The sequence below is a fragment of the Phaeodactylum tricornutum genome, chromosome 6, assembly GCF_000150955.2.
Source record: "Phaeodactylum tricornutum CCAP 1055/1 chromosome 6, whole genome shotgun sequence".
NCBI lineage: Eukaryota > Bacillariophyta > Bacillariophyceae > Surirellales > Neidiaceae > Phaeodactylum > Phaeodactylum tricornutum.
The window spans coordinates 314,365-330,413 of NC_011674.1; the positions used below are offsets into that span (position 1 = coordinate 314,365).

The 16,049-nt window shown below is 51.4% G+C and overlaps 8 protein-coding genes across 8 annotated transcripts; 5 read left to right on the top strand and 3 right to left on the bottom strand.

The window, feature by feature from the left end:
* Positions 1–825: 825 nt before the first annotated feature.
* On the top strand, positions 826–1,539 carry PHATRDRAFT_11563 (predicted protein; the record flags this gene model as incomplete). Its single annotated transcript, XM_002179146.1, has 1 exon — positions 826–1,539. A coding segment is annotated over one exon (714 nt), but the record flags the coding sequence as incomplete, so codon positions are not given.
* Positions 1,540–1,953: 414 nt separating this feature from the next.
* PHATRDRAFT_11631 (predicted protein) lies at positions 1,954–2,926 on the top strand (the record flags this gene model as incomplete). Its single annotated transcript, XM_002179147.1, has 2 exons — positions 1,954–2,456; positions 2,530–2,926. Coding segments are annotated over 2 exons (900 nt in total), but the record flags the coding sequence as incomplete, so codon positions are not given.
* A 127-nt stretch (positions 2,927–3,053) lies between these two features.
* NTT2 (nucleotide transporter 2) lies at positions 3,054–4,948 on the bottom strand (the record flags this gene model as incomplete). The annotated part of the gene is made up of 1 exon (XM_002179368.1): positions 3,054–4,948. The coding sequence occupies exon 1, from the start codon at positions 4,779–4,781 to the stop codon at positions 3,054–3,056; it is 1,728 nt and encodes a 575-aa protein (XP_002179404.1). The 5' UTR covers positions 4,782–4,948.
* A 388-nt stretch (positions 4,949–5,336) lies between these two features.
* PHATRDRAFT_45146 (predicted protein) lies at positions 5,337–6,253 on the top strand (the record flags this gene model as incomplete). The annotated part of the gene is made up of 1 exon (XM_002179148.1): positions 5,337–6,253. The coding sequence occupies exon 1, from the start codon at positions 5,408–5,410 to the stop codon at positions 6,251–6,253; it is 846 nt and encodes a 281-aa protein (XP_002179184.1). The 5' UTR covers positions 5,337–5,407.
* Positions 6,254–6,418: 165 nt separating this feature from the next.
* RAT1 (ribonucleoprotein associated TUDOR protein) lies at positions 6,419–9,834 on the bottom strand (the record flags this gene model as incomplete). Its single annotated transcript, XM_002179369.1, has 1 exon — positions 6,419–9,834. The coding sequence occupies one exon, from the start codon at positions 9,832–9,834 to the stop codon at positions 6,487–6,489; it is 3,348 nt and encodes a 1,115-aa protein (XP_002179405.1). The 3' UTR covers positions 6,419–6,486.
* Positions 9,835–11,157: 1,323 nt separating this feature from the next.
* PHATRDRAFT_45148 (predicted protein) lies at positions 11,158–12,085 on the top strand (the record flags this gene model as incomplete). Its single annotated transcript, XM_002179149.1, has 2 exons — positions 11,158–11,171; positions 11,356–12,085. The coding sequence occupies 2 exons, from the start codon at positions 11,158–11,160 to the stop codon at positions 12,083–12,085; spliced, it is 744 nt and encodes a 247-aa protein (XP_002179185.1).
* A 339-nt stretch (positions 12,086–12,424) lies between these two features.
* On the bottom strand, positions 12,425–14,252 carry PHATRDRAFT_45149 (predicted protein). Its single transcript, XM_002179370.1, has one exon. The coding sequence runs from the start codon at positions 14,079–14,081 to the stop codon at positions 12,468–12,470; it is 1,614 nt and encodes a 537-aa protein (XP_002179406.1). The 5' UTR covers positions 14,082–14,252; the 3' UTR covers positions 12,425–12,467.
* Positions 14,253–14,695: 443 nt separating this feature from the next.
* PHATRDRAFT_45150 (predicted protein) lies at positions 14,696–15,897 on the top strand (the record flags this gene model as incomplete). Its single annotated transcript, XM_002179150.1, has 1 exon — positions 14,696–15,897. Exon 1 carries the CDS (start codon positions 14,920–14,922, stop codon positions 15,895–15,897), a length of 978 nt encoding a protein of 325 aa, XP_002179186.1. The 5' UTR covers positions 14,696–14,919.
* Between the last annotated feature and the right edge of the window lie 152 nt (positions 15,898–16,049).

Below are 16,049 nucleotides of genomic sequence, written 5' to 3' on the forward strand. Positions count from 1 at the left end.
ACTCAAATAAGTATTATTCTGTCTGTATTGAGGCATGCAATGATGACGTGACAAAGCCCAGCCTTCACTGACGATTTACCGCATGTAATTATCTATCTCTTGTGAAGTGCCAACGAATGAGATAACAATGACTCTTGCGGTTTGAGAAAGACCAAGGCCGCAAAACTGAGAAATGGCTAGTTGTCGAACGCAACACGAAGCTTCGTCGGCTGAGACCCACCAACTATATGTCAGCCCCACCGCGTCCTTCTCTTTCCTTTGCTTCTTGATTGTTGCCGAAGAAACAGTAGAGCTCGAAGGAGAGATTTTCGGGCATCTTCTCATTCGAACCCGTTCTGAACACAAGTAACTCTGGCTCCAAAACAGAAAGTCACAACGATGGAACAAGAACAGCAACAAAGCATCAAAGACCGCATACGCTTGTTTGACCAAAGCGTCAGTTTTCCACCGGAAAACATGCCCAATGTAGTAAGAGTCGCCTTGACGAGAAAAGATGGCGTATTTAGGCCGAGAAAGCCAATTTCAAGAACAGAAAAGCTGGAAATGAGAAAGGAACTCGTTCGAGAGAAAGACCAATCGAGGAGAAATCTGCTAGAAGAAATTGAAACTTCACCAGAAGTACCGGAGCAAGCACCGGAATTATCGACGCTGGCACCATTGCCCGACTGCCAGGATCGATCAAGAGGCCTGATTCGGAGAAAATCCTCCCGAGATGGTATGTGTTCCGCCGTTGGAAATGTACCGGAGAATGTATATAGGCGACAGCCCATAAAGTCAACGCGAGCACCGCCCAAGTTTACCCGAAGTACTTTGGAGAGTGACGTAATCCAAACGGCTCTAGAGGAGAACTTCGTTTTTAAGGATCTGACCAGGCAGCAGTTAACACCTTTCATCGCGGCATTTGATCGAAAGACGTTTGAACAGGGAGAAAAAATCACGGAACAAGGCGATCCCGCTGATTATTTCTATATCATTGAAAGAGGCGCTGTTGTTTTTGAAGTCAACGGTATAGAGGTCGGAACAGCCGGTGGTGGGTCCAGCTTCGGAGAATTGGCGTTAATTTACTCCAGTCCGCGTGCAGCAACTGTTGTTGCACTTGAAAGGACTTCTGTTTTTCGAGTTGAGAGAGAAATATTCAGCTCCATTTTGCAATCACAGGCTGAAAAATCGGAAGATTCAAAGATTGCGATCCTAAGGAAAGTCATCTTTTTGAAAGATTTGACGGATTCCGATCTGAAAAAACTTGCAATGGCCATGACACCTATGTTTTTCGAGAGAGGGGAACTTCTTATCCGAAAAGGTGATGTTGGAGAAGACTTTTTTATTCTCGAGGAAGGCGAAGTCCTTGTGAGAGATATTTCAATGGGCTCAACCGTGTATGAGGATGTTACCTTAGGCCCCGGAGAGTATTTTGGTGAAAGAGCTCTCGCAAAGTCTGAGCCCTGTGAAGCAAATGTAAGCAGCACAAAAAAGGGCATGGCATTCAAGATCAAATTCATAACATTCAACAAAGTATTGGGCAAGATGTCGAAGCTGATTCTCAAAGCACAGGATACGCGCAAGCTTGCAGGAGTCAAGGCTCTATCAGAGGCAAACTTGGAGCCATCTCAAATTACAAGTCTTGCGAGTATGATCACCAATAGAATTTTCAAAGAAGGTAAAAACATATTCAAGGAAGGTAAACATATAGAGCCGGCACTCTATTTCGTTCGAGAGGGAAAGGTTTTGCTCAAGTCCAGCAACTTTGAGCGAGAAGTCTCGGATGACGGCTACTTTGGCCTGGAAAAAATTCCATTGCCAAAAAACTCAATTTATCAAGCAACATGCAAGAGTGTTTGCGTCATCGGTGTCTTGACCCTTGCCAGCTTTCGACAAGTATTCGACACAGAATTCCTAGAAGGAGCAGCTCAAGAGGAAGTTTACAGCTGTTCCACTACTGCGGAGCTTCCAAGCCTAAAATTGGAAGCTTTGCGTAAGTATCAGATCTTAGGGGAAGGTAATTTTGGGCAGGTCTGGCTCGTAACTGAAAGTGAATCGAGTTCTACACCGTATGCACTCAAAATCCAAGCGAAGTTTGAACTTATTGAAGGAGGACAGGCCGATACAGTCCTTCGTGAAAAGGAAATAATGTCACAAGTTCGTCACCCATTCATCTCGAACCTCGTCAAAACGCATCAGGACACTGACTTTCTATACATGCTTCTGGACTATGCACAAGGAGGAGAGCTCTTCAATGCTATCCACGCCGATGACCATGATGGCTTACCTGAGGAAAATTGCCAATTTTACGCTTGCGTTATTGCGGAGGCTCTCGCTTATATGCATCGCAGGTTCATCGCCTTTCGAGACCTTAAACCTGAAAACGTGGTAATCGACAAATCCGGTTATCCAGTACTGATTGATTTTGGATATGCTAAATACATTCCGGAAAAATCGTTTACTCTCTGTGGCACACCGTAAGTCGAGGTTTAGCTTGCTGATCCTTTGCAGTTCCGTTAAGTCTTTCTCATTGTCTGTGTCTTTTCGCAGTAACTATTTGTCGCCGGAGATGATCACGAGTCGTGGACACAGCTGTTCGGTTGATCACTGGGCACTAGGAGTTATCACGTATGAAGCCCTAACAGGTTTGAATCCTTTCTTCGAGGAAGGAATGGACCAGACAACGCTGTACAAGTCCATCGTACAAGATCACTACCCATACCCTGACGAAGCAAGCGCAATAGCTGCAGATTTCATCGAAAAGCTGCTCATTAAAGACCCCAACCAGCGGCTAGGGTCACTAGCTGGAGGAGAGGACGACTTGTTTGCGCATGAATGGCTGGAACGCTTCGACCTTGAACGACTTCGAAAGCGCGAGCTAGTTGCTCCCTGGGTGCCAGAATGCAGAGATGCGCTAGATACAAGCAATTTTGCGGATTGGAGTGATGTAGGCGACAAGACGATAGAAAAATACCCGCCACTCTCTCTTAAAGACCAAAACCTCTTTGAGGGTTTCTAAACCAAAAGCAGTATGGAAACTGAATCGCCCAATGAGATTTAGAATCTTCAACAGCCTACTTTTCTTTGTTGGTCTTTGCCTCCATTTTGTCGGCCTTATCCATTTCTGTTTGTGCTTGAAAAAGCCCACTTAGTCGGCCAGCTGCGCTCATCCACGCAACAAGGACACTGTAGTAGACAACCCCTACTACAGGTGCGGCATTAATGATATTTCCAAAAACAAAGACCAAGCCCTGCTGGATCAGTGAGCCTCCACTCTTTCCAATCCGCGATCCCAAAACATCAATTGCCGCTTTTCCTTTGACCTTTGATTCGTCGTCCAGAGGAATATAAGCCATTTGTGTGGTAGGGTCGAAAAGGGCATACTTGGAGGTTTTGCTCAGCAAACTCTGAATTGTTCCAAAGATTACGGCGATCTCCAATCGTGCTGGACTATCCAAACCCAACAAAATGCAAGCAAAAAAGGGTAACGCTAGAATGGCCATGATCCCAGGTGTAGCCAACGCTCCGACTTTCCACCCCAACAAACGGATCACGTGCACACCGAAGAAAATAACAATGCATGTGCTCAAACCAACCGCTGACGAGAAGTTACCCATAAATCGTTGATAATCTAGCGGGTCTGGATATTGTTTCTTCACCAAGCTTTTCCACATGATTTCGGTAAAGTTAATACTGAGGCCGTATCCCAGCACCAGCATGGCAATTAGACGCAGGTACTGACTTGACGCGAGAAATTTCCCCGATTCAACCATGGACATTTTGGGTTTCTTCTTTTTCGGTTTGATAGACTGCTCGTTATCTGCCGCTGGCTTTGCTGATTCCGTTCGCTCCACATATGACGAACTGAGTTGGTAAAAGATGCAAATCATAATACCAGCAAATGTTACGGCCGCCGTGAGTCGATGCATGGATGCCTCAAAGTTGACCGCTTTGCTGGCAAACCGTACCACATACTGGCCCGCTAAAACTGGAGCGAGGCCACTCATTTGAGCAAATAATGGATAAAAGCGCTTGGCCTGATCCACGTTGACGACGTCGTTCGCAAACTGCCAAAACAATAGCCCCACCGATACGGAAGAATATATTTCCGCCATGACGTAAAATAAGGCGGATGTCCAGTGTGTCGCAATCTTGGCCAGAACCGCCATGCCGCCAGATGCGGCACCGCCCGGGAGAATTGCCTGCACGGCTTCCAAACTAGGGTGCAGTCGCTCCGCGTTCGGGTAAATGAAAACATCAAACAGCCCGAAAAAGGTAAAGAAAGGAATGCAAGTGGAATAAAATAGCATTTTTTTGCCCATGGCGTTGGACATTTTGGAATAGAGCGCGATAAATGCGGTCGCTGCGGGTAGCACCCCGTATATTTTGAGAAAGGCAATCGCTTCGGCACCACATTGCGTGACAATCAACGTGTCCTTGGTATCACGCGTGAGCGTGAGTGCCAAGATTATAAAGAATTTAATGGATCCGATGAGCAGAAATTTGGTGACTTCTTGGTTTCCGTAGATGGGAAAGACGGCTTGTCGCACTTTGCGGAGCGCACCGCCGGTTGCCAACGGTGTAGTTGGCGCAACAGTACTGCCTCCCCGAGGGGGGTCGAAGGACGAGGATACACTCTTGGTTTTGGCCATGATATATAGCTTTGACAACTTCGGAGAGTCCGGGACATGCGTTCCCTTTTTGACAGGAAGTGCACTTGCTTGATGAGAGGAAGTGGCCGAAATACGAGTCGCCGCCGAAAGAAAAACCGAAATCAAGGCAATCGTCGGATATGGTCTCATCCGCTTGCAAACCAGATAAAACCGGCAAAAAAGTGTTTCCGAGGAGCTATCAATGCCTATCACCGTATTTCGAAAGATTGCAACGTTTGCCACCTCTCCAATGAAGTTCGTCGTAGAGTTTCGGAGGAACGAATCGGTGGATTCATCACATTCAACCAGAATCGTCGACAAACTTCATCGGCGAGCCATCACTTCATTCACGCTCATGTCACGGCCTGACGGCCAACAAGAGACGAAGACATCAGAGGTGTGGCGCCTTTTGGTTAGCGTACTTCTGAGTTGACTGTCGCCTAAAAGAACAGGTGGACAGACGAGTCTTCTACTTACAGGTAACTTACGTTAACAGTAAGTGCGAATTGATAGATCAGACAGGTAGGTAGGCATCTTCAGGACAGCAGCATATACAGTCAACTATATGCCATTTTAGTACTGATTGTGACAGTAAGGACCAATCAAGTCTATTCACGGGTTAACAGGACAAGGTAGGTAATTCACGATCGATTCATCCAAGTACAAGGTAGTTTGCAGCATCTTGACAAAGGTCAAAGTGGGCAGGTCTAACACGGACTTCTTCATCGGTGAAGGTCCCGCTAGCCGACACAACGAAAGAAAGAGATTGCTGCACCATGAGGCTTGCCTACTCGCTGCTAGGGCTGATTGCTACCGGTTGTGCCTTTTCGCCGTGGATTGCGATAGGTCCAGCGCAAACGCGCTCACAAATCGCACTGCTTCCTCCGCCAAGGCACGAGGCCTTGATTTCACCGTCGCGACGAAGGGCGCCCGCCCTTGCTCTTTCCTCGAAAGATTGGGACGCTATACTTGCGGAGGACGACGACAGTAATCAGAATGGAAGAATTCCTGCCAAACCAGATATGCAGTACAATCCGCGCAACATTCAACGCCAACATCACAATTTTGTTGCCATTCGCGAAGCCGGCGGTCCCGAAGTTACCAACGATGTGTATGTGCCTGAGCCAAACTCGGAAGTCTTTTGGTTTGTCGGTAAGGTGGCTCGAATCTCCGATGTCTCGGTCGAACAAGTCATTGCTAGACAGTGGCCTCTCATTGAACAGCACGCTGCCAATCTACGGCCAATTGAGCTATATCCGAGCCGTGGAAGGTTGGAAATTTGGTACGCGCCGGGTGACTCGGAAATGGAAGTGGCATACAATCGGCCGGATTTGGTATTACAAAAGGCTTTCCGGGATGCAGAAGGCGCCGACTCTATTAAGCACAACTTAATTGGTTTTCAGGGGGAAATGTACCAGGGTGGAGAGGAAGGATTCCGTACCCGCCGCAAATCCGACGGTAGCCCGGTCAAGCCAGAGATCCAATCACCCAATGCGAACGAGCTCCAGGCGCCGACTGAGGATGATATGGAACGATTGGAAAAGGAACTAGAAGGAAAAGATATTAACGAAGTCTATAAAGAGCAACAAAGGCGGTACGGGAACAAAGTGGACGACGATTAAAGGACCTACGTAAGCACTTTTCCCAGGACGAGGCAAAAACCCAAAGCAAGAATGAGAAAGGGATCTTTCGCGCATTCAGTAATGCCCACGGAATCGTTAGCATCCCATGTGGTATACTTTAGATAAGTTCTACAGTGTGAGAGCAGCCCGTCTAGCTAGCAATAGTAACAGCAAGGTTTCGCTAAACAATGAGAGTTGTGCTTGAGTACCGCGCCGAGCCCCTATTTCTCACTTCACCGAAAGTCCGTCTTTCGCTTCTTCTGCGGACGGCCCCCGGACTTCTTTTTCGGCAGGTGAACAAACTTGTGCCGGCGAAGATTAATCCATTCGTCTTCTCCGTCGTCGTACTTCAAATAAAACGAGGCCTTCTTGTCCTTCTTTATGCTCATTATTTTCCCCTTGTAGTATTCATTGTCGCCATCCCAATATACGGCAACGCGACACCCAATCGACACTTTAGAAGCATCTCCCTTCTCGTGCTCCTCATTCAGATCGTCAAGAGCTTCTCCTTCATCATAGTCTTCTGCAGTATCTGTATGTACCTCGTCCCTCTCATCCGTAATAAACAGGCGGAATTGGTGGTCGTCAAAATCGATCCATTCGCTGTCACCGTCGTCGTACTCGACGAAAAAGTTTTTTCGATTGGCGCTACGTTTTCGTGTCACAGAGCCGTTAAAGTACTTTCTATCCCCTTCCCAAAATACTGCAACTCTGCAACCGACGGTGATACCATAAATGTTGTCCTCTGGATCATTTTCTTCTCCATTATTGGAGTCGTCCAGAATTGATACCCCTTTCTTCCGACCTCGACGAAGCTTTTTTACTCGGGTTCCAATTGGATTGATCTCATGGAATCCACCTGTGGCGGCATACTTCTTCGTTTCGCTACTTGTTAACTCAATTTCGGAAACTCGTTTTTTGCAGAGAGCATTCAATATCTCTGCCTTGCGCTTGGCCTTGCTCGTATCGTGTGTGACGCTTTCGATCAGACGAAACTTGTGTGCCGCAAAGTCTATCCACTCTCTATCACCGTCATCGTATTCGACATAGAACGCCCGTTTGTGCTCTCGCTGTTTCATCACAATCCCAGCAAAATACTGCTGTTCCTCTTTCCAAAACACTTCGACTCGTGCCCCAACCACTACGAGATCGACTGGACGTTTCCGACCTCTTCTCTTATGAGAAGGTTGTGCGTCCTCATTCTCTTTCTTAAAGAGTCCTCGTCGTAGCCGAGAGCCACCAGAGATTGGGGAATCTGTTGACTTGGCGATCGAAGGACCGTTTTCGGATTCGCTATCGACAAGATCGGAAGCGGCAACAGTGTTGTCCACGGAATCTTCGTCAAAAATGCTCTTGTCGAGACTTTTGTTTGCCTGTTTCGACACAATAGAGCGAGAGTCACAGCGTTCCGGCTCAAGATTTTTGATATGTCTAACGCTTTCTTTACCGGCCCGGTCGCTCTTATGTTTCGACAACAACCTCTTCTCGTTGGTCGTATCCGGTGGCGCAGAGTCGTACGCCGATCCCATTTTATTCGACGGCAACCCCAATACGCGGGATTGTGATTTTTGTCTCTCCCATTCGTTACGTTTTCGCTGCAACCAACGGGCAATTTTCGTACCGTGTGTGTTTCGGTCCCTCATCGTTCCGTCAGGCACGACGACCGATTCAATGTCTTTTGTCCCTTGAGTAGCATTGCCCACTACCGTCGACTCACCCAAGTCCACGTTGACGTTCGATTCCAAATCATCGCTGTGTTCACGTTCGGAGCCAAAACTGGATCGCTGCACTTTGCCTTCGTCGGCTTCAATGCTCGAGTCGCTGACGGTGCGCGGCGATTTCTCCTCGGTTGGCGGAGTCATCGTGTAGCGTCTCGGCGACACGAGCACCGTCCCACTGGGTTCTGCCTCCGCAATAAGTACGGGGGAAGGTGGGCGTCCGTTTTTCCCGAATCTTTCTTGAGCGAACAATTTAGGTTTCCTGGAAGCACGTCTCCTAGACGTAACCGTGTCCGGGTAAAAGGGGACGCGATCCACGGACACAGGCTCGCGATCCGCACGAGATCTCCTCCGCGAGCGTGGTGATCCGTTGGTAGTGTCCGTCTCATCCGTTGCGTTCTTGCGAGAACGATGCCGTTTGCGTGGGGAGTTTAAATTTTCCTCCGTGACAACGGGATCGATCTCTGCTTTAGGAGTCGCTCTGGTCACCGTCCGAATGTCACGGCGGCGACGGCGCGAATCTTTGGTGCGGCGGTTGCTGGTGTTGTTGTGAATGGATTCGCCGCTAGGCCGCACTAGGCCGACGGTCGTGGTCCGCGCACGGGCCAACCGTGCGAGGGTGGCATCGTCCAAGACGGGTGGCCGTCCGTTTTTTCCAAAAATTTCGTCGGCAAAATTGACCGGTTTTTTGACAACGCGTCCGGTCACGTTGGAATTGATCCGGAGCAATGGTGGGGGCGCGACCGAGTTGCCTACAGTGATGCGTGGTGGCACGACGACGTTTGCGCTGATGCGTGCCGAGGCTTTCGTGGTCTTTTGTTGATGCGTCGCGATGAGTTTGCGGAGTTGCGGTTTGGTCAGGACGCGCTTCGGGTGGTTGCGGTGTAGCAGTACGGGTGGACGTCCATTTTTGCCAAAGATTTCTTCGGCAAACGTCAGTGGCTTTTGGACCACGCGACCCGAGTGCGTGGCCCCGACACACTGCGGCGGTGGCGTCAGGAAATTCGAGGGTACCGGTGCGTCGGACTCTGGTTGTCGGGTATTCGATTCGGTTCGTCCGACACGTATCGATCCGTCGATAAAGTTTGGCAAGTGTTGTTGTTGTGGTGGTGGTAGTAGTAATTGTTGTGATGGTGGTGGTAGTAATGGTACAGTATGGGGCTTGTTCGAGTGGCTGGACGCCTGGGATGTGGATCGGTGTGGAACAGGTACCGGAGACACTCGTTGGACCTGGTGCGGCCGGGGTCGTCTCCCGACTGGGCAACTAGCGGTACCATCGACTTGAAAACCATCGATTACGAGCGGCGGCGGACTAGTGCTGGAGCAACTGCCGTTGGACAGGGTACCATGGGCGGTTGTCGTAGCTTGTTGTGCAGCTGGGGTTCGCTGGGGTTGGACCCGATTGGAAGCAGCGTGGGCGTTCGTGGTGCCGAGAGATGACCGTCGATCCGGAGACGCAAACAAGGGCGGAGGGGCCAACGGACCGCTCGGTTGGATAGCAGCGGCGGTGTGCGGACGAAGGCACTCTCCCGAAGGAACCCACGGAGTGCTCGGACTCGGAGCGTCGTTAGTTGTTGTCGTAGTAGTTGTTGTAGCAGTAGTCGTACTGGTGTTCGTCATTGTCGTGTTCATGGTCGCATCGGGTTTCCATCCCCACATTGACGACTGCGACCACAACGTCGTGGCTTCGCCCCGCCGCACGTGCGTGTGCGCAATCCCCAACAATCCCGCCGCGGCATTTTGAATGTCCTCGTCCACGTGCAATGACGACAGGCGGTACGGAACGGTGGTGGATGGGTGTGACGCGTCGTCCCTAACGGTACCGTTCCACCACGACGACGACGACGACGCCCCGAACGGCATGGTACACACCACGTTCAGCCTTGGCGTGCAGCCGTCGACGGACGAGGAAACCAACAAGACGCCAGAGACGTCTCCAACACACTCCAACACGTAGTGGTGAGTTGTTTCTGGATATCAATTCCAGGTTAGTAAGGAAGCCTATCGGGGAGGACGAGAAAAAAAGACTCGATCGCGTGTCTACGTGTGTCGACGCGCCCGCAACGGATTGTGAGAGTAATAATACCCTCTGCCTGACACAAGTATACAAAGGTACAGTCAAAACAAGTACAAGGCATACACAGTGAGAAAGAGAGACTCGGTCCTCTTCCACAGCGGGTTCGCAAACGCCTCCCCAACCTTGTGGCTGGCGGGACTGTGTATGTGTGTGTGCGTGTGCGGTGTGTTGGGTTGGAGCGAGAGAGCGAGAAAGCCTCGCTCACGGACGTTTGGGAGAAAGTCCGTAGCCCCCGAACGGGTTCTTCCTCCGGGTGTGCTGTGTACCACACCACACAAAGGGTGGGGGGTGGGTGGGGAGACGTCGATCGAGGCTCACAGTCAAATTGTCAATCACTAACAGTAACTGTAATTCCGGACACTTATTTCCGTTCCTGTTAGTACCGGTACGTTAGTAGCCTCTACCAATCCCGTTCTCGTTTACAGATTGCTGGCATCCACCGGTTGGAGACTGCCGGAATTTGGGTCTCCACGACCCAAACGGAGGAGGAGCTCGGTCCCGGATATTAACGGATGGATACCGTCCGTTCTCCGCGACGACATGGAACTGATTCTATTTGAAGTACTATATATGAATTTATATATATCAATACCGTAGGTATCCGTACCGCACGAAGCGGGTGGAAACACGGCAAGTTGGCGCGACCGAGACATCGTGCTGGGAAATCTTTCGAAGGGTTCGCCATCCGCGAGTCTTTGGCGATCGGGAACCACCGTGAGGTGCTGATAGGGGTAGGGTTTAGGGAACCGACCCTTTGAACCCACCCCACCTTCCTCCGGGGGCGTCTGGTTAGGTTCCCCTACCCTCCTTTTATTGCCCTACCCTACGTTCGAGTCCGGCGTTCCCAACGGTCGCCCCAACGCGGCATTCCTTCCTCGCGCAACGGCGCGACGCTCCTCCACCATCCTTCGCTCTCGTTCTCGTGCGCGACTAACTGGAACAGTCGGTACCGAGAGAGCTAGCTAGCTAGCTCCTTGGAATTGCCCTCGTTCCCACCCCGGCATCACAAACCGGTTGCCTACTACTACTACAAACACAGAGAGTCGATTGAACACGCAATCAATCGGTACAAAATAGCACACATTCCCAAACGCGCCCTTGTTTTTACCATGACGACCATACGGTACGTTGGTCCGAGGTTACAATGCCGGTAGGGCCGGATACCCGCGTTGTTGCTCGTGCACACCGTGTCCGCAATGCACTGCTGCTCTCATTCACACACACAAAAATATATGCATACTGCTCTCACTCACTCACTCACTCACTCACGCGATACTAACTCACTCACGCACTCACTCACTCGGTAGCTACTTCATTCCCGAAGACGGGGATTCGGAGTTACAACCCAATGTCTTTTTGGCTCCCAAACCGCGTCAACCGGGATATCCACCGACACTGGGACAGATCAAACAAGCCTTGCCGGTGCCGGGACGCTACCACTTTCGCTTCAAGAGTCCGCTCGTTCCGGGAGCCGACCGGGACAAGACCAGTATGGCCGTGTGGATGGACTGCGTCGACGACCGACAAGCCGTTCCGGTATGGCGATCCACCATTGTCGCCAAACTCACCCGCATCGGCGTCGAAGAAGACGACGATGACGACGACGAGTTACTAGCCGAAGCGACATCCCGGACTCACGCTACTCCCCGGACGGCATCGGCACCCACCACGGTCAGTCACGGCACCGCCCAATCCGGACACGCACCACCACCACCGTCCCACACCACCACTAGCAGCACCACGTCGACTACTACCACCAACACGCAACGACATCCATCCACACCCGGATTCGATCTCTTTGACGCGGCACCGCCCACGACACCACACGTCAGCAGTGGGGACTTTTTGGATATGCACTACGGAGCTCCCGCCACGGCGTCACAATCCCACCAACCGCACGACTTTTTGGGAATGCACACGCCCGGTCCTCCCGTTGCGAATCACGGCACTGCCAACTCGGGGTTCCCACCTCCCGCACACCAGCAATCGTTCGGGAGTACCTCGCAACCGTCCCAAACATCGGGACCCTTTTTTTAAAGATAGTCGTAGAATCATACTCACTGTCAAGTCTTCCACTTGCGCCAACCGTCCCTAATGGTTGTAGACTATCGGGCACGGACCCCAATCGTATAGGAAAAACAACGCATTGTAGGTACAATACTAAAAACGAACGGGCTGTGTTACCCGCAACCAACACACGCAACGTTTGTCATTCAAAATCGTTTAAAGTTACAAGTCTATAGGTGTAGGAGTGTGTGCGTGGGTGTGTATCCAAGCAAAGGTGTAGAAACATATATGTGTGTGTTGTACAGAGTTGTTTTGGCCGCATAGTCTGTATGGAACTAGGGGCAAAGTTGAGCAAGGTGGTGGATGGGTTGAATTGGTTGTTGGAAGCACACCAAGGGGGCTTGTTCGTCTCTTAGACTTCGGCGCGTTTGCGTCGATGGTGTTGTTGCGCCGGGCGCTTGGAAGTCTTCTTTCGTCGTGGGTCGCTCTTTTCCTCCACACGTCTGGTCCATGAGGATGGTAAAGATTTTTTGGAATGCCCCTGCAGGAGACTCTTGAACACGTCCGGACTGGCGGCTTCTCGCAATCGCGCGATCACCATGTCGCCCACGCAGCCAGCGTCGCAGCACTGATCAAATACTCGGCGAGTCCATTGACGACGCAAATTGGAATTGGGTGGTAAAAGTTTGGCAATCGCTTTGAGCATGGTGCCGTACGTGACGTGATTGGGTTCGTCGTGCTGAGGTAGTTGTTGAAAGGTCTGTAGAGCGACCTGAAAGGCGTTCGCCTTCTCGGTAGGATCCTTTTCGGCCGCGCAGCTGGCAATCACGGATGTGTAACCGTACACGTCCGGTTTGCTTACATCGTTTCCCGTACTCTCGTACAGAGTGATTTGCTGATCCAGAATAGCTCGCGCCTTACGGTAGGCACCCGGGACGCCGGCCTTCGCCCAGCAGCCCATGGCAGTATTGAACAAAATGGCATCGAGAACCAGATGCTGCTTGGCTGGTAGCGATTGGGAGCCTTCCATGGCGTGTTGCAGAATCTCGTCCGCCTTTTGTGCGGCAATCGCTTGACTTGCGTGACGGGCCAAAGCCCCCATGACCGTGGCGTAACTCGCCGCGTCTGGAGCGACTTGCCAATCGCCATCGCGATAGGCGAGTCGCTCCATAAACGCCAGTACATCCGAGGCGCGCTCGGCGGCCTGTGGTTGCGACGATTTGGACCAAGCCGCCAGTACCGCGTTGAAGCTGGTCGTCCGGGGCTTGAGCCGTTCCAACTTTGTACTTTCGTACAGGCGTTCCATGGCGAATAGTACTTGTTCCGCATTCTTTGGAGCCTGTTCGTGAGTGGACCGTCCCCACGTTTGTAGCACGATATCGAAACAATCCGCATCGGGCAAGGCCTTGTCGTTCCGTCCTTGCTGGTAGAGTTCCACCATCCAGGACAGTATGCGCTGCGAACGGTACGGCGCGTAATCCAAACCAGCTTGTTGTCGCCACGCCATCAGCACAGCTTTGAAACTCGAGAGATTGGGCTTCTGCGTCTCACTGGGTTGATCCTGCATGGCCTGTAATATTTGCTCCACTCGTTCGGCCGCAAAGACGCCGGCTCCGGATCGAGCCCAGCCTTCCAACACGCAGTTGTAGTCGGCCGTGGTCACGTCGGCGACGTCGTTCCCCGCCATGCGTTCTTCGACGAGTCGTTTGACGAGCGATTCCATGGCGAGAGGGGCAGCGTATGCCGAAACGCGCGGAGATTGCGGTGGGGGTGTACGCGTGTTAGACCAGGCGTACATAATGTCGTGGCCTTGGGACACCTTGTCGGCAGTGAGTTCACCGGGTTTGCTGCGGATCAAGTCCACCGTGAGCTCCTGCAACCAAGCTTCTTGACGCTTGGCCGGTACGGCTCCGTAGGATGTAATGTACGCCGAAACCGAACGATTCTCGACGAGACCGATGGCATGCAAAGCCACGGCGAGAAGACACCAACGGGGAACCGTCGAGGGTCTCCACGAGGCTTTCATGGTGCGATGTTGTTTACTTTTATTGGCAGAGTCACTGTCACTCACTGTGGGTCGCAAGTAGTGGAGAGAGGGTGTCAAGGAAATACAAAAGAGATGGTTGTAGTGGGATTTGAGTAGTTCCACCGTGTGTGTGTATCCGATGCACGTGATGATAGGCACGCAAGAACGTGAAGAGTTGTTTTTTTTTATGATTGAATCATCAGGATTGGAAAAGGGGGCGCATTCCATTCGTTTGGGACGATTCTCACTGCGATTTCAAAACCAGCACAGCAAAGAATCAGAATTTCTGGCTGGGCTGGAATCCTTACGGCTCTTTCAGTCGTATCTGGCAGAGAAATTCCGAAATAAGTAGGAGGTCAAACCGACCGACAATCTGTCGTTTTCCTATTTGCCGACAAAATCCGGAATTACCGACCGTGTTCGAAGCGTCTTCCAACAGCAACGTCAGCAATGTCCGGGTCTTCGGGGCATCGAAGGACGTGATGTCAGCATTTCACTTCAACTTGCATGTCGTGCGGGATCCACACGTCAGCTGACGTCAGCGGAGTTCTAGATACACTTCACCCAATTTCGCAAGTTGCAGTGCGACATAGATTGCCCCTGTGTCGCACTTTCCAACGAAATGTGGCGGCTGAACTTTGGACAAGTGATTTTGTGACAGTGAAACCCTTTGCTCACTACCACTGTGAGTCGGAGTCACGGTCAATGTCGATTGGGGGTCGGTGTCATTCTCACCGTCAGTCAATGACAGTATCGCTACGGCATCACTGAGGCCTACCTACCTAGCAACCGACCCCTATCCATAAACCTCGGCATTCAATCAAGCTAGTGGTAAAGTATGGCGCACGAGAAAAGGAAACGTCCCCGACGAATCGGTGTTACGGTGTGCGTGGGGACATTTCTGTGGTTTCTTTCCCTGGTGGAATCCTGGAGCGCTCGGTCGAGGCTGCGACGGCCCCCATCGGCACTCGTCTTGAGGAGTACGTCACGTCGCACGCTCGAACGTGTCGACGACGGCATTCGTCGTAAACTATGCACGGCAGGAATACTGGCACCCACTCTACTACTCACGGGGCCGTCCCAGAATGCCGTGGCGGCCGATGCCGGGAATCCGGCCGAAGCCTTCCGACGGGGCGCCGCCAATTTTCCCGGATACGGTCCCTCCGATGTCTTTTATCCCGCCACGCTACAAGGTGTATGGATGTTGCGACGCGAGGTTACCCTCTACACGAATGGTGACGCCACCACGTTGATCTTGTCCTATCCGGTACGATTCCTCACGTCCGTCCAGCCGGAAGCCGTCGTGGCCGACCGGGGATTCAATCAAGTCAGTCTGGAACGCGCTTTGCGAGATCGACGATCAAACGTGACGGAGAGGGATACGATCGAAACCAGAGTACCAATCGCGTACGAATGGAGCGTAAACAATCCCAACGACCTGCGGATTACAATCCCTACCGATCAGGAAGGTGGAGGGAGGAAAGAGATCAAGACCACCAAGCGATCAACGGAATACAACAATCTTGATGGTGACGCTGTGGCAGTCACGAGCTCGGAATTCCAACGCGTCACGGTGGAAGACACCCGTGGTATCCCGAGCATTTCGGCCCGACGTGTTCTTACGAAATGGATCATCAACCAAAACGAGGAAAACGGCAATGTTGCCGAAGGATTGGAAATTGTTTACGACATGAGTTCTAGTGGGGGCCTTGCGGGTGACCCCATGGCCTTTTCTACAGCCAAAACGGTATCCTCGTCGTCTAAACCTATGATACTTTCCAAATCCAGACTTCGGTTGGAACGTGCGGTGCCGTAATAAGTTACAGAAACTATTGACAGTCCATACAGTAGGAATGGATAGGTGCGGCGGGTACGCAAGCGGATTCAAAAAACCTAGATTGCTCTGGCTAGAAGGAAACGTTGCCGCAAGAAAACGCCAAAAGGCAGGGCGCTACTGCCCTTTATGTT